The 22,479-nt window shown below is 41.6% G+C and overlaps 1 protein-coding gene across 2 annotated transcripts in view; it reads left to right on the top strand.

Moving 5' to 3' along the window:
- Window positions 1-1,132: 1,132 nt before the first annotated feature.
- NINJ2 (ninjurin 2) overlaps window positions 1,133-22,479 on the top strand; it is a 49,053-nt gene continuing 27,706 nt past the window's right edge. For both annotated transcript variants that reach the window (XM_074901289.1, XM_074901288.1), the window contains exon 1: window positions 1,133-1,359. In XM_074901289.1, the coding sequence (XP_074757390.1) occupies window positions 1,327-1,359 (33 nt within the window). In that variant the 5' untranslated portion in view covers window positions 1,133-1,326. The remainder of the gene's footprint in view (window positions 1,360-22,479) is intronic.

Raw genomic sequence — 22,479 nt, 5'->3', positions numbered from 1 at the left:
AAAGAGTCACTTCAGTGATAACAAGATACAGGTATCTTAATTTTAATTCAGAAGTGGGAAGCGTTAGGGTGGCTTTTGGTTGTAGAATCAGCCTCATGGTTCCTGGTGGGCTCTCAGTGTTAGGTCAAACTCTAAGGATGAAATGGGCTGTATCCTAGCCCTACTTTCCAGCATGACATTAGCCCGCTCCCTAAACACATCTCACTGCTTTATCTCATACATCTATAAGTAAAATTAAAAAGCTGTTAGAGAGGAATGCAGAGAGGCTAAATTCATCAGCACTTTGAAATGAACTTGCAGCACTAAGCACTGGTATTTTCATTGCAAAATGAAGCCTTTTGCTGGGAAGCATCAGTGCAACAGGATCGTCTACTGACAGACTTGTCAGCACTTTTAGTGAGGCTGGAGTGCTACAATGTGCATTTGGCTAAACTGTTTAAACGGTACATTTTACTACAAATTTTCTATGCTACTGTAACTACAGAAATTGTCCTTCAAAAGCCAGACATGCCTACTTGATCTGCAGGTAGTACAGAGTAGCAAAGTTTCTCTAGAACCTAGAGAATTACTCTGATTTTCTGCCTGAGGATTCTACCTAATAATAACAACATATTTTTCTATGCTGTGACTTAATTCTGGCTGCATACATTTCCGTTCCAGTGTCATTCATAGTTGCTTTTAACAGAAGCAAAAAGCAAGATTTAATTTCAGCTAAGACCAGGCATATCAAATTCAACCCAAAAAAGTGTTAGGTAGGGGAAAGGAAGGGCATTTTGGCTGGGGAGAAAAATGAGAAGAAGGCACTATAAAGAGAGTAAAGTGTAAATTTTAGCTGAGATGTAACAGTATCTTTGCAGCAGTAACAGCAGCAGCTAGCTGGCACAACTTTTTGAATCTAATCTCTTCCACTGTCAGTTTCGTCTGTGAGCTGGTGAGAGAGAGAGATCAGAATCGTTGCTGTGGCTGCACAGCCCATGCCAGGAACCTCTTGGTACACTGGCTGCATCACCGTGTCCCAGCCCGAGTGAGCTCATGAGGCTCAGCTGGACTCAGAGAGGTAGCACAGACATGTAATGAACACAACTGTCACGGAAAGTCTAAGAGGGATGCTTGTTCCATGGACTGCCCGGACAATGAAGAATTGGCGTGCCACCCCCTTTCTCGCCCCCCAGCTGATGCCAAGGCGGGCGGCCGGCCGCCGGCAGATGAATAGCAGGTCTGTTCCAGCAGCTGCGCGTCCCGGTCCAGCGAAGAGAGAGTTTCCAGGAGTGCAGAGTGCCCCGTGCTGTGTGTCGTCTGCAGAGGAAGAGACTTGGGGGCAAAAGGATGGCCTCGGAAGGGGAGAGCATCAATCTACAAGTGAGTCCATTTCAGGGAAATACTCATGGGAGGGAGAAGCGGGAGGGAAGGTCCCCAGTTTGGGGAGAATATCCATTGCTCCTATCATTTGTTCCTCAGCTTTGGTAGCGCATTTCCCTTGAAAACTCAGTGCTGCTTTTTCTCTCTGTTCTCATTTGAAGAAAAGCTAGCAGCAGGATCTCTGCCCTGTTCTGTCAGGAGCTGTAATGGGCCTTTTTCAAAAAGAGTGAGGGTAAGAAGAGGAGTATTACTAAAAAGAGCTGCTTTTGTGGGGAAGGAGGGGCATCAAGGTCAGAAATTAGCCTTCAGCTCTCAGAAGGAGGCAGTACATACTTTACAGGCTGCAAAAATCTGAGCCATTCCTCATCTCACAAAGCCTTTCTCTGTTTGGCAGAAAGTGCTTCCAATCTGGAGAGGAGGAAAAGAAATAAATACAACAAACGCTGAGGAAGCACAGAGGCCAGGGTTTCCTATGTAGGGTTTATAGAGAAACAAAACTTCTTGGTGAAGCTCTTTCAGTTCTCTGTGTTCCTCTTCTGAGTGTTTGTGTTTTTTCAGAAGGGTGTTTCTTGTGCTCAGCATGTGTTCTAGGAAAGGGCAACTACCCAAGGGTTTGGAAAAAAAAAACTATTAGAAAAGGCAACTACCCAAGGGTTTGGAAAAAGAAACTATTAGAGATGAAATGGAATCAAAACCCCAGATCACAAACACCCGTCAAACTTCAGAAGTTCAAGTCCAGGTCCACACTTCAGACAACTCTGGAGAAGGGAAGAATATGAAGGACTGCCCAGGGTACAGCTTCCAGCCCTGAGAAGTTTGGCAGCAGGGTCCAAATTTTGCAGCTGATTTTTCTGTCTGTAATGGTCTTAACCATCCTTAGACTTGAAAGTGGGGAAGTATATCTGGTGTCTCAATTTTTATTTCTTTGGCCCATGTCAAAGAAACTAAAATGGAAAGATTTGTGTTCTTGGAGAATAAACTGGATAACTATCCTTAACTAGAAGGAAGGACTGAGACTCCCTGATCCTGCAGAATGTATCTCCACTGAGATATGAGGTGCAGAGCAGTTTCTGAAGACCTGGGAACAGTTATGCTCAGATAAGAAATGTGATAACTGAGGAGGATACACAGGTAGCTGTGACAGCTGGTGAAAACGTAATCTATTTAGGACTGAGGAAGAGAGAGGCTTTCCTAGAGCTGGATAATAAGGAGAAAAGTATAGAAATCAGTACGCCAGCAACTGGGGCAAAGGGCAAAGAGGACAAGAAAATTATACTAAACAAAATGTCAAATGAACTCCTTGTATATTAAATCACTCCACCCAATGGAAAGTTTCAGGTCTATCGTGGATTTGAAGCCCAGGTTTCATAGATAAAAAAAACAGTTTCACCAGTTAAAATGCTCATAAACTTCTGAAAAAATCCAGGGTTTGGAATTTTTTCTTTCAACCCATCTTGAGGTTAAGTAAAGAGCCAAAAGGGATTGTCACCATCTTCAGCCTTTACAATACTCAGATAAATAAGCCCAGAAGATTAAAGGTTCCTTGAGTGACAAAACTGAAAAGAGCATACATATCTGCTTCTAGAGCAGGAAGGGGTGGAGTGTTTCTATTCATCTTTACACAGGTTGCCACAAGAGAAATCATGCTACTGAGATTTTCTTTGCGATACCTTACAGGGATTTCATGAAGCCAACAGACAGTACAAAATATAGGTGAATGCACACAGATTCCTGCATGCTTATGACTGGGAAATATACAGTGCTAACAGGGGAGGGAAGGAGTATTACATACAACCACATAGTGATAAGAATGCACTCAACCTTTTAACCAAACAAGCAGTAGTTTGGTTCAGGCTCCAAAGGAGGTAAAGGCGTAAGCCATAAACGGGCCAACAACTCCTCTAATTTCAATCTGTTCCCTGTAAACCCACAAAGGAGCAGAGTGACACAGTGAGCATTGATGCATATGAGCTTGGAGCACCAATCATGTGCTTAACACATGAATAGCAGGTGGCTTTTCCAAGACTCATTTATCAAGGAACAAATGAATTTGTGGGTACAAGGAGTCTCATACATACCTTTCCCATCGCATGTAATTTGACTACAAGCCAACCACTTTACTCCATAAATATGACAGCCTAAGTGAGCCTTTTTTGAGCTTTCCCAGCTAGGCAGCTTAGCTGCATGGCAGTGATCTCCTCTTGAGCTAGGACACCTCTAAAGGTGCCTCTTCAAGACAGAGAGACCTTTTACTAACAGCATATCTTTGGTAAGCAACCGATACTATGCATAACCTTGTAGTATGGTAACTTTGATTTGTGCCTTGGTATCTTTGATTTTGTCTTGGTAACTTTGATTTGTGACTTGGTAGTTTTGAATCATTGTTCAAACGATTGTGCTGTACAGTAATAGAGTGAGCCTTGCCACTGAACTTTGTTCTGTTGCACTTTTATAACATATTAAACCCGCTTTCGCTAATATCTTTGAATGTATTTCTTTAAGTGATCTTAATCACCCGTTCATGACAAATTGGAGTGGTTTGCAGAATTCTAAATCAGGATTCATTACACATAGCTGAGACAAGCAGAGGGTCCTGGCAATGACATGACTTGACAAGTGTGAGGTGAGGGGAGGAGTGATCAGTGGTGGACAAAAAAAAGAGAAGTCTTTCAGTTGAAAGTACATTTAAAAGCGTCTTTTGAGTCTCTGATCTGAGCACTAAATGCAGAGCAGGTGTCTTCATGTCTTCTCAGAAGTTTCCAGCTGTGGGTTTATGAAGAGCCTGTGGGAATGTGCACTGCAGACTCTGGGCTGGCAATGCATGACTCACTCCTCCTCAAAGAGCTCCTGGATGGAGTAGCAGGAACAGTCATTAAAGTTATGATACAATACAGAAATAGGAATTTTTAGTTATAGAGGGACAGTCCTGTGCCCAAAGGAGTTGCACAGTACCTACTAGCATTTCTTACACATGTACATGGCCAGACTATACAGGTAACAAGAGAATGAAAACAGTGTGAGCTTCTGGCCTAGCATAGGAGAGACCTAGAAAAAGCAATCAAGATTTAAGAAGGCTCTAAGGAGAACTGATCAGTCCCAATTTTTTGCTTATCCTAAAGCATGAGAACAGGAGTTCACTCAGCAAAACTGAAAGTCTCCATAACAGGAGACACTCCCTCACCCAGCATGTCATCAGCCTGTGGAATTTGCCATCTCCTGGAGCAGGTTAGAAGGTCAAATATTGGAGCAAGCATTGAGAAGAGTTCGAGAGGTCCAGTAACAATATTTACAGTTATGCAAGCTAAAAAAGGTACTTTCAAATCCCATAAGCCAATAGCAGGATAAAAATAAATATGCTTTTCAGTTCCCAACAGCCAATGGCACAACTGCTGACCAGACCACAAGTGGTATCTTGCTTTAGAGAAGTTATACACCATCTGTCCGTAAGTGAGACCTAGGATTGCTTTTTAACAGCAAGAAGTAACTCTCATTAACCCACTTTCTCCCTCACAAAAATTCTATTGTTCTCTGTGTTTCAAATGAGTCTGTTTTACAGATCTGACTTCTAGGAAGACCAACAAAACCTCAAACTGTGCACAGAGAGATGCTAAAAGGAGATGGTGCTGAAATTAAAAAAACCAAAAACACAAAGAGTGTAGAGCAGCCTCACCAGATATATGCCAGACAGCCAAATCTAAGACAAAAGATAAAACATGAATTAAAATATTAATTTACCTATTAAAAGATAAAATTTTATCATGAATTAATTTGAATGATGTGTTTTTCTTCCTAGACATCTCTATTTGCGGCTTCCAAGTGATACTTTCACCTTCCCCTATTAAGCATCTGCCATGAATGAGAAACCAGGCAGGCAGACCAGTAACCTGATGAGATATAACAAACAAGAGTACATCCTGAGATATCTGGGATCAGAAAAACATGTCTAGGATAGAAACAAATAAAACAACACAACAAGATCCCATCCCCAACTTCTTTTTACTTCAGGAAACAAAGGTTTATAAATTAGAAGTATGGCTTTGATAATCACTCTCTGGCTGATTTATCTGCAATTCTTTATGCTATTATTCCCCCCAACTCTCACTTCCAGCCCTTCCACAGAGATTTGCAGGGGGGAGAGAGGAGGAGGGAGCTATACAGGACTATTCTTTTCAGCAGCAAAAGACCCATTAAATCTGTTTAGCTGTGTACCTCAGCTGCTGCGGTTCACGATCTGGCATCTTAACACAACCCTGTTTCATCGGTGATTTAAGCTAATGTACCAGATTTTGAATAGGAGTGACTGAGACAACATCCGTTTCACCACTCCCACCACAGCAGCCGTAACTGGGGGAAAGTCTGTGGACAGCTGAAATCAGTAACACTCACACATTATTGCCATGGCTAAATCTGTCAGAGCCCCAGATGAATACTGCAGAATGGAGCAAAGATTGGGGCTCATACTAAACAGCTCCAGAATTTTATTAGGTTTGTATTTTTGTATTTTCTTATTCGTGAATCAGTGTTATATTCTGTATAAATGGGTGTTTAAGGGATGTCATCCATACTCGTGTTTCAAAAGACCCTATATATTGTATGTTGCGTCTTTCTTTTTATAGTTTCTTACTCTTTGGATAAAAAAATTTACAATCCTCTGGGACGAAAAGCAGAAATAATACCTCACCATTTAGGGAATCATTCATACATCAAAAGTAAAAAGAGTAAACAGATAAAATAATCATAGTTGAAAACAAACCCTACACTGAATTTTTTTGGCAGAAGCTGTTTGGCAAATACTTCGAATGCAAAATATGTCTGTAGAAATGAAGACAGGTTTACAAGAAACTTGCAAAGAAAACAGATTTTAAATAATTGGACAGTTTACTTCTAGTTCTCAGTTTTTGACCAGTTCTACAGCAGGGATTTTAGACAGACAAATAAATAGAGTTAGCTATAGGTTTGACAGTGTAAACTTTTCCAAAATGCCCACAAAACAAATGCAAAGCCACTTACCACAGTAAATGCCATCTCCCACATCCCACTTTCAGTCTAGGCCTGATGAGGGGATGCAGGGAGTGTGTTCACAACTGGGTTAGACTTTTGGGTTTGTGTTTTTTTGTGGCTTTAATGTGTGCCTCGAGGCTGTGATGTGCTTACAAGTTCTTGGCTTGGGCACGTATTTGCCTGCTTCTGCAGCAACAACCAGCTTGTGCTTTCTAGTGCCGTAGGGCCTTTACTCTCCTTCAGTGATTTCCTGGAACAGTGGCAATCTGATATTGCCAATGGAGCAGCGTCCCTGCCCCAGTGGGTTTCAGTAGCATTATCCAGATTCTGTAATTTGGGCCTAGATAGACAGTTTGCATAGAGAGAGAAAAAGAGCTTTTCAGAAAGAAAATCTCAAGTGCTTCAGAAAGAGCCATTCCTGTGACGTCCCTGTATGGTGTGTGCCACAGCCGTCAAGAGTTGAAGAGCTCATCTCACTGTGTTTTTAACTAAACTAACCCAATTACTACAGCCCCTCAAGCAGAATCCCACTCCCTACTCCCAGGGGTGCACTCCACCACCTCTGCCATTCATTTGACTCTGGTAAAGCTGGTTCAAGGGAGCTAAACTCAGAAAAAAATAATCACTTTTTGGCAGGGCTACTGTTCTGGTTTGCTGTTCTGCAGTGGTTCCTGAGAGGATCAGACGACTGCCAATGACTAGGACTATGTGGCCATGAGAGCATGTAGAGGCAGCAGGATCTGTCCTTTCAGTGGCAGCTACCCCTCACTTCAGTTAGCTGAAGGTCCAGGTCTGGGTGTAGCCAGTGGAAGAAGCAGGGAGGCCCAAGCAGTAGCAATGATTGCTGTTCTCACTAGTGGACGCCACTCAGACTGCAAGATTTTTGACTTACTTGAGAGTAAAGCCTTTACAGGCCTAGCTAGAGGCTTAGGCAGAGATTCACCATGCCCTAGTTGGTCAAAAAACAGGTGTGAAATAGGATATCATGCTTCAAAGCAATAATGATCCTATGCTCTTCTCCCGCAGCTGCAGGGACCTGCAAGTCCGCGTAGCATTACCTGTACTGGTCCCAAGAAGAAGGAGACTTTTTCTTACAGCCAGTACTAACCAGTCCTTTGTTCTATAGTCAGATGTAGCATTTCTCCTCTCTCCTATACATTCCTCCTGCTCACTCTACCTGGACACGGCCAGCCTTCCCATTTAGGGTGAACATTCACTTAAGCCCTTCCCAAACATGGGGCTGGTATTTTTCATCTTGAGGATCTGGACCTCGGGTTTTAGGGTATCTAGGGAAAATGAGGCACATGTGGAGTCAAATATACCCTTGGAGTTATCCTATGGAATTCAGTGGCCTTACACCAGAGGTTGATCTGGTGCCTCGCACTCCACATGGTTGAGGGGTGGTGAGAGTATCAATGTCCTTCCGAGTGAGAAAGCCTGGGCCCATGCACTAGGCAGGCCATGTCCATCGTGAAACACTGCATGTGAAGGCAGAGAAGGGAAAGGGGGCAAAAGATAGAGAGCATATCAAATAGTGAATTAGCCTGACTGATCCATCGGTCCGGGAATCTGCTCTCACTGAAACAATTGGCATGCAGGGGCCTCCCACAGAAAAGCGCAAGGGACTGTTGTAAATAGGATTCTTCCACTGGATTTAGGGTTAGGGTAGGATTAAGATAACCCTGCAGCAGAAAGAAAAAGGCAATGAAGTTCTGTTAGAACAGCCATTTCCTCTGATGTATCTAAAAAGTTGCCCACCAGTGCTACAGAAATGAGGCCATGTTGCCAGAGGACACTGACTGCAGAGCATTCGGACCCCAGGCTCGCTGTGGCAGAGGGCAAAGTTGCTGTATGAGTGCTGCCAGCTCTTTGGCCTTGAAGGGGCAAGGGATGCCCAGACCTTGCAGGGCTCCATAAGAGGCTCTGCCTGCAGTTGAACATAGGTCTGCAGCAACAATGCATGCTGGCCTACAACATGTGGCAGCAGACATACAAGTTACACTCAGAGCTGGGGCTGCCATAACAGTAAATTATGGGACATTTTCCCCCACTGCCTTGTAGGTTTGGTCCATCACAGACTAGAGCACACAGCACCTCACCTCCATGTCTGGTAACCACAGCAGAGCCAGACCTTGGGTCACAGCTAGAAACAGTCAAAGCAACAAGGGAGGGAAAATGGGCAATATAAAAGTAATCTGAGGAAATCCAGACATTTCCAAAGAGGAGATTGAGAGGGAGGGAGTCACTTGGGTTGGAGGGTTCTACCACTTTCCCTGAGGTCATGGGAGTGGACCCCAGAGGTTGGCAGCTACAAAAACTTATTAATAATAGATTTCTGTGGCTACTTTATAAAGCTTATACAACTAAAGCAGGGGGAGCAAAGAGAGAGCAAGGCTCAGGAGGCATGAGGCTTCCCTGAGGCCGTGGGAATGGGGTGAAGTGGCACAGGACCTGAGGTGACAAGATGGTGCCTATGCAGCACTGGGGGCTGAGGAGACGCTCAGGGCTTTGTGTGCTGGGGGCCCCATGCCCCACTGAGAGCCGTAGCAAGTCAGCATGGCTGCACCCTGTCTGGAGGACAAGCTCAGCCACCAGTTGCACCAAACCAGCCAAGGACAACCCTCCTACCACTCCTGTGCCACATCGCCCGCCCAGCTTGGCCTGCTCACAGCACCTGCATGTTGCTGCCAGCAGGACCCCTTTCCCCTCGTTCCACCATCTCCTACTCAGCCACAACCTTTAGGGGCACCATCTCTCGCCATGTCCCTGTTTCACCATTGAGATAGAGATGCATGTTACCGACACTTGCACCTTGCAGATTTGAGCACATGGGTCAATGAGTGGGTTTTATTTAGTTTTATTTATTTAATCATAAGCCTGGTTGTGATGATGGCAACACATGGTTCTCCTGGCTGGCCAACAGTAAAACTTCCCACGGAGACATCTTTGTGAGTGGGAGTCCTCTGCAATGTGAAGTACCTGCTAAACCATGGCTAAATCAATTTTTGTGTCTTCTGTCAAAATGTTGCCTCCCTCAGCTTTATTCCTGCCCATGCCTGAGAGCTGAACCACACACTCTGTTCGCTCTCAGCCAGCAAACAGGTACAGCATCTCTACTCATTTAGACACTAAAAATGGAAGCCAAGTTATCATTTCTCAGCCCTTCCTGTAAAATACGTATTCATGTTACGTTTCTATTCTGAGAACCAAAAACGGGCAATGCTGTGTGCATACAATAACCACACAGAGAAATGTGAGTTTCTCAAGTACAAAAGGGTGCATGAGCATTTTCACTGCCATGTCCCCATCTCTAACTTGTGAATCATATGTTTATAAAACTCTCTCTGAGAAAAGCCAATACAAGAATATTGCAATGTAGCCTGCCCCAGGTATGTAAACACATAACAGAAACATTTGAATTAGACACCGGAATGATGGAAGAGCCCATGTGCAGATGCTGCAAGATTCACATCACCAGTTACCATACATCTTGACACACTCCTTTGAACCAGGCAAGTTATAATTCCTTGTCAAATTACATGAATCAGATATGTGACCCTATAATTACAGCTGTGAAAACCATTATACTCAGGATCTTGAACTTTCTATCTGAAAAAACCCTGGGGGAAGAAATTTCTCATGAAGCTGCTTAGGTCAAGGTTCAGCAAGTGCTGGAAATTCTGGGGGAATCCTGTCAACAGGTTTAGAGAAATGAGAACAAGAAAATTAAATTGATTTTCTCTTTGCACTCACACAACTCCAAATGATATTTTGGGGGATTAAAAAAAAGGCCCAAATTCACTGCAGACCTTAGTTACATGAGAAAAATAACCATTCCTACCAATCTAACAAGAACCAAAGGGCAACCAACCATTCTTCCGTAGCCTATGTTTTACTGAAGGAATGTTTCTGCAGAAAATAACAACACAGCAATACTCTGTACTGACAGGACATGTATGAGAACCAAGTTCTGTGGTCCCTAGTTCTCCAAGCATTTTGTAAATATCACAATCCCCATATGGAGCAAGAGGTGTTTTCCTGCCTATTTTACAGATATTAGGTCAAGACAGAGACAGTTAAATGACCACAAATATACTCAGGGACACACAAGCAGAAAGTGATAGAAGCAGGAAGGAAAGACCAATCATCTCTGGATGGGTGAATTACCATGCAGCAGCAGTGTGTTCTGTGGTTTCACTTTTACTTCTCACTGGCTCAATTCTTAATCTCCATTATTTTTTTTAAGGAATTGTTAAGGGTTTTTTATTTACTCATCAGAGACTATTCTGTTACTTCACACAGTGTAAAGAAGAACATTAATTTGTCAGTGAGAGAACAAACACAATTTCTTCCCTGCTGAATGTAACTTCAACATCAATTGGAAACAAATTTCAACACACTTTCAAAAGTTCAGGCACACAGCTGTGTTTGCACCTCTTTCTTGGTGGTGCTACAGTCACGCTCAACCTTGTTGGTGTAGAAAGCAAGCCCCAAAGCCAAAGTGAAACAAGCTAAATTATATTAAACAAATTATATTAAACAAATTCTGACTCAGAATGACCATACAGGTTCTTGATGCAACTTCAAGTTTGCACCTTTTTTTAGCTGATTCAAGATGAAATGTTCCTGCATGTCCCTTTGTGATTTCAGGCTGTAGCCACACATTTTTTGCTGACTGGAGCTGAAGCGCTGAAGGGGGGAGGTTCATTCCTGTCACCACCATCAATTATTATTGCTCTCTCAATGCAATTGCTCGAAGTGAAGTGATGGCTCTATCAAGACTGTCTGGGCTAGGAAGCCTCCATTACTGAGTGTCTAAACTAACCCAGATGATTGTGAAAGAAATTGTTTAGGGAATATGCAATTATGTCTTCTAAGGAAGAGTTAAGTCCCCTGGCTTCACAAGTCTGGACAGAGACAGAAATAGTATCTCCTTTAGATAGGCCTTCATCCATCTTATTGCAATGGGATTATTGTTTGCATTCTTGGGTATTTCTTGGCTGGTCATGTTAGCTGAAGATCTAGTTCTGGGATGATCAACCATGAGATATAAAATCTGGGTTATTCTAAACTTAGACATAAAGAATAAAGAAAACAGATACAAACAAAAATACAATAAAAAATATTTCTGCATAACATAAGCATGTGGGTTTTTTTTATCTTTTTCCCGTGGTGATACCTTGACTGGCAATCCACACTATCAGAGACATCCAGCAAAGAACTAATATGCTACAAGAAAATACAATATGCTGCCATTTTCCTCCCTTTTAACAGAAATAGATTTGAACTCCATCTTAATGTGCTAGATTCTTGGGAGCTGATTCTGGACCAATTCTTTAGCCAGTCGCCATTTTTCACATGTAGCTGTGAAAAAGTTGCTGAAGGGTGTTGTGTCAAAGGGCTTTTACTTTGCTCTTAATGGCTCCACGTACAGTCTGAAGGAATCTGAAGCGCCCACGAAATGTGGTTTCCCCTCTGGTGTTGGCTGTTCAGCTGGCTCAGCAGCTCAACCATTTAAAACCATTGTGGGTGGATTTAGCACTTGTGAAATAATGCTGGCCTATTCAGATCCAGAGAGGGATGGGCGAAGTCCACCAGCACAATAAAAGCCCTTCTTCCTTCCTTCTCAGATGAGGACCCAGGGCACAACAGAGTTTGAGGGATAAAACTACTCATATCCAGGTGCAGCTAGAGAGATCTTGGGGGAAAGAGATATAGGACTACAAAAAAAAAAAAAAAAAAAAAAAAAAATTAACACATACTCAGAGGAGGCAATATCTTCAGCATCCCAGGATAAGAAAAAAAAGGAAAAAAACCCAAACCAAACACATCCCAAAATAAATACTTAAGTATAAGAAGCAAATCATGAAGGAAAAAAAAAAAAAAAAAAAAGGGACTGCATCCCCAGAAGAGAGTTCCAGCAGGGTTTGGTCCACAAAATGATGGATTATCAATGCTAGTAAGCCAAAAGGGGGGAACAGATAGAGAGAACTGAGAGTCCTGAAGGTCTCTGTTTCCAGAAACCAGAGAAGATGGAGCTCTCAACTTCATCTAGCCTGAGCTACTAAGTATAGCAAGAGGTGTGTTTCAACTCTGAGATGATCTAATGCTCAATTATTCTGCTGAGACAATGAAAAATAGGGATAACTAAAGCCATCTCTGATGTGGACAGTGTTGCAGGCATGCTGTAGATCTGTGTCTCTCTGCAGAGTTTTGAGCTCAGAGCCAGGCTCAGACAGGCAACTCAAGAGCAGATGGCAACAGGTCTTGGTGACTACTAATTAGGTTAGCTTTTGGTTAGCAATGTTGAGCTGAGTAGGTGTCTGATTCATTTCCAACCCTCTCTGCACTATCCTCATCCACAAGCCTCCAGGCATCACCCTGAGTTACTGAACTAGGTCAGTCTTAGAGTGTTCACTTTTTTGGGCCATGGCAAAATTACAGTTCTCTTATGGATCCCCAGGTGGGGGAATAGGCTCAAGGTTCGGATGTGGGCCGACGTGGTGGTGAACTCAGGTGTTAACAGCCAGGGTGGGGCAGGGTCGTTTTAAAGCGCTTCCTCTTGCCCCACTCACACAACATACAAACAGGGACATTATCTCTCCTGTGGGAGCAACTGACACAGATGCTCGGCCAGCTGCAGGAAAAGGTGTCCCTGTAGCCGCCAACAGCAAAGAATAGCTAAAAACCAAAAAGATGCATTGCTCTTTGGCTGCAAATGATAGCAATAAGTTTTTCTTTATTCTGATCCAAAAGCAATTTTTTTGTTCCTCTCCCTGTTTTTTTCCTATCTAATGACAATTCATTTCTCAGCTAGGAGACCAGTCTGTCTGTTACTGGTATGCCTAACATAATTTTTATATTCCTCCCATTTTTAAATTTTACATATTATCAAATGACTTATGAAAAAATGAAGTTCAGCCAACTAAACCTCAAAGGAGTTATGCAAAAGCAAGTAGCACTGAGCTTTTACCATGAGCTCTGAAAAATTAACCATGTATGTCCATGGACTTGATAAATCTGTTTATGAAGTACATTGTGGGTATATACTATTGCAGATCTGGCTGGAGTACTCTGAAAGGATACTGTTCCCAGTGGCTATCTTTCAATCAGAAGACACTGTCTCTAGCACTGTTCTTGATCTCTCTGAGAAGTAAGGGACAGTATCTAGCTCAGTAACTCCTTCAGCTATATCAGCCATTTCCATACATTTGTACCCTGTACATGACAAAGTACATCTTCATTTGTTATCATCTGCTCAGTGGGCGTAAGGCTGATTCAGCAGAAGAGAGCAACACTTGTGGGAAGTTTGTCTTAGGACCAGCAAAACACACAAGCTAAGAAAAGGCTGTGATTTACTGATCACAATCTTTGTATGGAACGATCTTTGTCCTTTGAAGGCCTTCTCCTCCCGGTGCATTGTGAAGGGCAGGTAGGACTCTGTGACTCCTCTTGGTCATGCTATAGATAATATCCTGTGGGCCCAAAACTGTGGGAATATTGTAGCTGTTACCAAGCAGCATTCAGTCTGCCTTTTGCCCAAGGCACCTGTATTACGTACACAATCAACACTAACATGTTGATACCTGCAAGCAGAGGGAAATTCACATTCTGTACTCAAATGCTGCAGGAGCTGAGCTGTTAGAAGGATGTATGAAATTAAGGTAGGGAGGGCAGGTAGGGAGAGGAAAGACTTTGCAGCTACATTCAAATGTAATAGGTGTAGATGAGTGAAGGCCTTCAAGATGGAAGATTGCGGAGGTATCCTTTGAGGCAGTATTTCTTCAGAAGGTAGATTACAAGGGAAAATATCTTCAAAAGGCCCAACAAAGACAAGAATATTTGGTGCCAGGGTCAAAAACTGAGGAGAACAATTGTACGGATTTAACTAAATATTTATCTTCCTGTCAGGTAGGGATAAATATAGATTAAGAGTCACTGGTCATGATAATCATATTAATAGGTGGAAAGAAGTTTCTTTTGCCTATCTTCTCTGATCGTGTCAGCAGCAGCATCAAACAGAGTATTAGTGTGGGTGCCCATACAGGGTATGAGAAACTGAATATGAAAAAAGGGACAGACTGGCTTTTGGTTTTGTTTTTCAGAAAAAAAAAGACTGAAGTGAGTGCACAGAAAGGCACCACAAAATCCCTTGAAAGGACTGCTGCACAGCATATTGACAATAAAGCTGAGCTGCTCCAATGACAGCTGAGCTGCTGGGGAAGGCAGAAACCAGAAAAGGAAAAATGTGATCAAAAGTGGTTAAATTGTAGGGATAAAGTCTTCCATCACTTTGTGTTAGGTATGTGTAAATGTTTCGATGCACAGCTAAAACTGGGAGCTAATATGAGCTACTTCTCTGAGCCCAGGCCAATTAATGACCATCACAACCACCATGGTGCTCCAAACACAGGCATCCAGTGCCTAGTCTGCCCTACATGGTCCAGGGGTTTTTTTTCCTCCTTCTCCCAAACTCTTCTATCCCTTTTCAAACCTCCAGGAGTTCATTGGGACACAGCTTTTTGGCTACCCCCTTATAAGAATCCAGCTCTGATACAAAATGCATACTGAGTGAGCTCTGCTTGAAATCCAGGGCATTTGTTCTGCATCAGTGGTTCCCACTTCTTTTGTCCCTCAGCCATCTTGAAGGGAGTAACTACAGGATAAACACCAGATACAATGACAAAGGAATTATAAGGAACTTCAGTTCCTGCAAATTTTGTTTTGGTGGCTGAATGTGAATGTGTTTGAGAAGAAGACAATATTTGCAGAATTTGGGCATTCAATTGTCAGAGAAATGGTTATTCTGCTTTAATCTCCTCCCATTCCTATTCTGGCCCAGAGGCATTTGCTTCCCCAGTAGTCTCCTAGGAAGGCCTCATTTGCTACACCCCTTCCCAAAGGTCTCTCAAAGCCATGTCTACCCAGGAGATCTCTGAAAAACACAATTGTCACTAAGGGGATTTGGGCCTCCCTTTAATTTCTGCCATGCTGTACTATAGCTCCTCATTATAAAGTTAGCTCTTAAAGGTTCTTTGTGTCTGCAGGGTTGAAAGTTGCTGACTGAATATCTGGGTCCAATTTTCCACCAGTCTTCCTTTAACTGGCCATTCTCAGCTATGTGGAGTGTTTGCATAATGCTACAAGACCATTCACATTGATCATATTCAACATTTTGAACCTGATTTGCAAAGGGGTTAATGAGAAAACAAACCACAACCGAATAATGAGTCACCAGAAAAAAAGTACTAGCCTAATCTTTTAATATAGAGCCTGAATAGCAGTTCTTTTCACAGAGGGAAGACAACTGACATTTTTTTCTGATCTGAGAATGTAATTCCCAGGGACAGTGTATGAGAAAACAGCAGTAATCTACAGAACACCCAGGAACAGTTGTTGAAAGATTCTCAGGGTGTTACTTTTGGCAGGACATCAGGTTCCAATAAAACCCACTGAAAACACTAGACTAACAACAACAATAATAATATTTTACACAGATGAAGGGTCTTTCATCTAAGGGTCACAAAAGGCTTCTTCAAATAGTGAACAAGCTCCTTGAGGAGGGGTAAATGAAATTGATGCTCCATAGATATTGCCACTGATTCACTGATTTAGAAGATACGTTATTATGTAGAGTGTTAGAGGGTACAGAAAGAAAGAGTTAACATGTATAGGCAAGCTTGTGAGCATTCTTTGTAGTGAACTTGCATAGACATAGTAACCTATTTTTTAATGTTTTCAGTAAATCAACTGCTGACATTCCACATACACAATTTGAGCACCTGTACACAAATCAGGTAACCAAAGATTACATTGTGCAAATACACAAAGTACTAGGTGACTTCATGCACAACTACCTGACTCTAACATGAAATTCTATATACTATGCTTGCAATTCCTGCTTGGCATGCTCCTGTATGTTTTCTGAGACCAGTCTGGGACTTTAAAAATATATATAACCATATATAGGTATATGAAAAGTTAGGGACTAGAAATAAGAGATTGGTGTAGACCACTTGTGAACTGCTAAAAGTTTTGGATCCAGACCCACACTTTGCATTGTTAGCCTATCTCTGCGGGGGAACCATTCCACAGCATGACTACTTTTCACAAAACTCAAGATTCTACATTACTCTAGGCCACATATAAATCTCAGCCTATACTCATATAGCATAGTGTGAATATGTTGCTGGTGGTGTTATAGTAGCAAAACTTCCAGTGGAAATACAGCTTCTACTGCACCATTAACAGCTTTTATGGCTTAATTGGATTGCTTATGACGTTTTGGCACAAGTATACCATCAAATGTTACTGCACTGACCTTGCCTAAGTGACCTTAAGAGGACAACATATATTGAAATAAGTGGTTTCTTTTTTCAGGGTCTCTCAGTGTGTCTTTCACATAATGATTACATCTTGTTCTTTGTAGCCATTTCCAGAGTCAACACCACCCTTATTTCCCAGCCCAGCTCTCATCAGCCAGCAAAAGCTGTTGAGAAGTCATTGCCTGTGCCCTGAACACAGACACATGAAATTCCTACTCACTGTTTACATGAAGGAAATTATGTGAAACAAGTCATGTTTCCTCTGTGTCATAAGGGTAACAACAATAGCAACGAGGGTTTTGTCATGACACCCCCAGTCTAAGGCAATGACTAACAACAGAAAGATTAACTATCAGAATGATCTAATAGCCTGCTGCTTCCAAAAGGGGGAGGTCCTGCTCCTCTTCAGCCTATGACCCTTTGCTCCTTCCTTATCTCCTGCTCCCAGATACACATCCCACCTTGCCCTTGTGCTGGCATTTGCCAAACCCTTCTCACAAACAATTCAACTCATTAAAGCTGGAGAAAACGGTCTATTTTTCTTTTCTTTCTCCTTTTTTTTTTTTTTTTTTTTTTAATTTAGCTTGGCTTAATGAGCTGAATTGGCTCAGAACAGGATCTTATGAAAGCAAGAGTGCAAGAGAGCACAAGACTCATAGCAGGAACATTTGCTCTGGACTCTTAGATCACCATAACTACAAGGTGTAACCCTCAGAGTTATGCAGAAGATAACCATCTAGCTGTTAGTTTCACTTTTTCATACAGATGACCATAGCGACTTTCTGAGATAATTTGGTCGTCAGGAAGGGGATTAGCAAAATAATTGATGTAGTTCAGAGGTTGTATTCAGCTACAAATGCATAAGAGAAAGTAACTCTGGCCTCTTAGAGCTGTACCATACAATACCACAAAAAAATGAAGGGGGGCAATTAGAACTGATGACACACAACTGGAATAGCTTTTATGGCTTGAACATACCAAGATGGCAAGGCATCACAGCCACTAAGAGCTGTGTAATGCTTTACTCACTATCAGATATACCCACATGTCTTCCCTGTGGCTTGAAACAGCATCACTAGGCTAAAACATACAGAAGCACACCAAGCACCATGAGTCACTGCAGAATTCAAGTCCATTTTCTCTGTCTAGTTATGCTTGTCTTGGACCTGGAGGGCACCTTGTCAGAATCCTTCAACGCCACCCTCAGTGGAGCGTCTTCGCCTCCCCTCAAATGCATGTGCATTTGACCCTTTCAGCACTCAGTTTCTGCACAGAGATGACAGATGTGTAACTGCTATCATTGGACACAAGTTAAAAGTTTACAAATTTGTCTTAGCATCTGCATTTGGAAGATGAGTTCTGAGAAAGTGAACTGTTCTCATCTTTCCAGATTTTGGTTTTGAACAACCCCATAGTTATGGTCAGAGATTAGAGAGATTTTTGTGGTGCTAAAATCATGGTTTGGAATTTCTTGTCCACCCATCTGCCCTCAAAACTTAGCAGATGACTCACTAGCACTCACCTCCATTTGTTACTGAGCTAAAACTTTTATCTCCTCAGCTTCTTGTAAAGTTCCACTCTGTATCTTTTCAAAAGCAGAGCTTGTTCTAGTACAGAAGAACAAACAACGTGGGAAGTGCAACTCAGAATTCAAGTTTTAAAAAGCGCTCATGTTAAATTCCAGCTGAGCTAATATGCACGTATGCACAGAGGCATTTGCACACATAAATCACAGCTTGCTTACATCTGGCACACGCAAAGAACACACTGCTTGGCACACTGTTTAAATGTACTTCAGCTACTGGACTGCATTCAGGTCTGAAGATAATTTTGAAAAATTTTCTTTGCAGTCAGAAGACACAAAACCTTACTAAGTATTTTGCTGATGTTCTTATGCACCGAAGACGCTCACTACTGCCTGCCATTTCCTCACAAACCTTCTGCAGCCTTGCATCTGTGGGATTATCAAAATAGGTGCTTTTCATTCTTGGGAAGTAGAAAAGCTATCTCCATGTCCCACATGTTACTTGTTTACCCTGTGCAAGTTCAAAGCAGTACTTACAAGCATCACAGTTCCTATGCTAACTGCAGAGTTTGCCAAAGCTCCAATTTCAAGTAAAGCAGCTATCTAAAGCAGCAAGTAGTTATACCATTTTACCCAGATTGAATATTTTATTACAGTCTCACAGAAGCTGCTCACCACTTTGCTTGCATATTCAGCCCCAACTATAGAAAGTATGGCTGGAGAAGTACAAGCTAAAAATATCAAACTGGTGCCACATCTACATTGCTTTTACCACCTTGTACCAGATTAAGTGAACATCAAGAGAATTTTCCAGAGTGGTTTTTGAAAACCCATTAGTCAGTACAACATTGATCATAGCTCTTTGAACTCTACTTTTCTCCCCCCTGCAAGTGGGTCAGATTCCTTCTGAGAGGTCCTAAATGACAGCTTTTGAGAAAGGAATATTTCTTTTACTCTTAACCTGGAAATTTACAATCTGCTCAGCACTGCCTTTGAGTTATACAAGTCCAGATCTGTACTTCTTTCATAATTGTCTACCATGGTAACAAATAGGGCAGCGCCATGTCTGGTCCCTCAAGCTCTGTACTTGTGCCAAAGATAACCAGTTATACAGGCATAATTAATTTTGATGCATTAATAACACAACAGCTTTTGTCTTTACCAGCAGTGTATTTGCCAGTAAGAATTGGCAAACATAGTTTAGCAAAGTCCTTTCCTCTGTTAACAGGGAGAACAGTCCCTGAATTTAAAGATCAGGGAGGGAATCTTCATTTAGGGATTAATCATCACTTTATAACTCCTGCAAAATTCACACTCCAGGCTCTGGTTTAGTTATATGTAATAACTGTGTCTTGCTAATTAAGATCAACATGGATGTTAGCCTTTCTTGGTTTAGGTTTTAAATTGCTGATTTCAAACTTCTCTCAGTGTGAGAAGCATTTCTAAATATCTGAAGTGTGAAATAGCAAGGACATTTGCATCCAGCCAAATCGACAGAGGTTGGAAAAGCGGTCATGATTTACCATCAATACCTCAACCTATAACCTGGAGGACATCTGGAACTCTTCAACACCAACCTCCATTCTATAAAGAGGGACTCTTCTCCTGTGGGTACAAAGCAGATTCACCTTTTGACTCTGTTGTCACTGCAGGGGCTTTAGCTTGAAATTATCCATTCCCTCCTATGACTTGTACATGAAGCAAAGCAAGAAGTACTCCAGAGATATGTGAAACTAACACTTATAAAGTATTTCTGAACTCATTAGAAATCTTGTCTTGGTCTTTCACTGGAGTACCTAACATGTTCTCTGCTTTTCGGCTCACGCCAGTTTTCCCAAAAATCCTGAGACACTCTATTTATTGTGAACTGAGATGAAAAGAAAACGGTGTCTCCATCTTACTTAAGAAAAAAAATTACTTCACTTTTGAATTCCAAAGTAGATTTCCATGAGTCCTATAGATTTATCAGTACCAATGAAGATGCTTTTATGGCAGAAAGAAGATATTTACAAGGTTCAGTCCACCACATCTGCTGGATGTTAGCTTAGTCCCTTACAAGTGGACTTTGATAGTGCTTCTGAATGGCTGGGATCATGGGATGATAGCTCATTTTAGCTTGATTAAAACAACATTTATTCTGATCATGTATTATTAAGAAAGCTGTGATTAAATTTGACTTCAGTACTCTGAAGAAATTTTTTATTTTCCTGAGTCCTTTCAGTCTGAACTAGATTTGATAGCAGTTTTGACTTATGAGATTTTATGCCAATTTTGATTCAATTGCATCAATAGCCTTGAATTTTTTTCCCTAAACTACTTTGTTCAATCCTTTACACTACTAAGATTTGGTAATCCCTCTACAGCTGCAGAATGTTTTTCTTTAAAAAAAAAAAAAAATTAAAAGCACATAAGATCACTTGCTATACCAAATCAAAGCTTTCAAGAATACATGGCAGTATGGAAAAGGTGTGGATATGTGAGTAAGAGAAGATAGGTGTTAACCGTGGAGGCAGTGGCAGAATGCAGCATGTGTGCAGTTGGAGCACCAGTGGAGGCAGGCCTGGAGGCAGACATTAGGCAAATTAGACACATGCAACCATGTCCCCATCAATAGGGGTTCCACCGGGAACCACGTGACCCTTTTCCTATTGACTTTGATGACAGAATTCTGAAGGTAGATGGCTAAATCATTTCAGCGGGGACACCTTCAATACACAGTAAACTTTCACACTGGAACTATCTACTCTTTCTGTTTCCTCAGTGTCAAGACACAATAGCACATTGGCTGAAAACTGAATTCTAAAGGTGGTTGTGGTATGTAGGGGTGATGGGGGAAAACGGTGGTGGGGCAGCATCTACTTTAGTATGCAGGTACTTTGAAACACATCTGCAAGGCATGCACATTGCATAGCCCTATGCCACAGTAGCAGAAACAGTTGGGGGGGTGGGTGTCTTTGGAATGGAAAAAATTGAATAGAATGAAAACCATTTGTACTGGACACTACTCTTAGATTTCATTATGGTCTTTCTTCTATGGGATCCTGGATTCCCAGAGGAAAAGAATTGCCAGGAAAGTCCTTTGTGTGCATTTTCCAGGTAGCTGCAATAATTTCTTGCATGTGGAGATGTCATTTCCACTATACAGCGATTTCTCAGTCAGTTCAAGGGTATATTCCACAGACCTGCAAGCTGTCCAGAAACACTAGGTAGTCCAAATGGGGCTGCTTGTTCATTTAACTGTCAAATATATAGCTGGTGTAAAAAGTGCTTTCTCTGTTTTCCTCTTCCTTTCTAGATGTACTCCAAGGGATTAAATGACATTTTAAAAGCACTTATGATCTGTTTGCAGCAGTAGCCATCTCTTACTCTAGCTGTAGCTGGAAAGGCTCAGGCCCACTGCAGTGATTTTGCTAACATTCCAGTGACCTGACTATTCACAGGGACAGGGTATTTTTGATAGCAAGACCTTAATTCTTCATGCTGTAGACCTAGCTGGTCCACAGAGGCTGACATCATTTGACCACGAAATATACTAACCACTCAAGCTTTTGCCAGAGTAGAATTTGATAGCTGAGCACCTATTATAATTTCTTTTGGAATCAGTGTCCACTATATATGCTATTACTCACCAGTGGCATGCATTCAAGATCTCTGTGCAATTGGCCAGCAGGTTTTTTTTCTGTAGATATATTTGCCAAGATGAAAAAACAGAAAAAATTTAAACCATTTCCAATGTGTTTTGAACTACTGAACTATATTTTCTGAAGCACATTGTTGAGTCATGATCTAAATTAATGACTATTTCCTGGGCAGTTGCTATTCTAACAGTGAATCTCCATTTTCTTTTCGGATTAAGACTTGTAAATAACTGAACATTAACATTATCAAGTGAGGCTACACATATGCACAATATGGGTTCATTACAAAGCAAGTCATAACACGGAGTTATTTCCTCCTCTCTCCAGGTTTAAAAAACTAGTCTGAAATTATTTTATAGTCTTCTTTGGAACGATGAATACTCTTGAAACAAAAAATGTCCATCTTCCCAAATATATGCTGGTGTTGCTATTGCCAGTTTGACAACTGTGACATATGCATATTTTACAGGAACGTTTTGGGTTTGGTTTTGTTTTTTTTTTTCCCAGTGTTCTGAAAGAGCTGATGACGAAATATTGAACAAGCACTGTTAACATTTATTTGAAGCAATATAACGACTTAGCTATAAGTTTTATACAGAAGAAAATCTTGATATGGTATAAAGACAGTTCT

This window comes from Athene noctua, chromosome 3, assembly GCF_965140245.1.
Source record: "Athene noctua chromosome 3, bAthNoc1.hap1.1, whole genome shotgun sequence".
Lineage (NCBI taxonomy): Eukaryota > Metazoa > Chordata > Aves > Strigiformes > Strigidae > Athene > Athene noctua.
The sequence above is the reverse complement of the archived record's forward strand: the minus strand, read 5'-3'. Positions and strand labels throughout refer to the sequence as shown.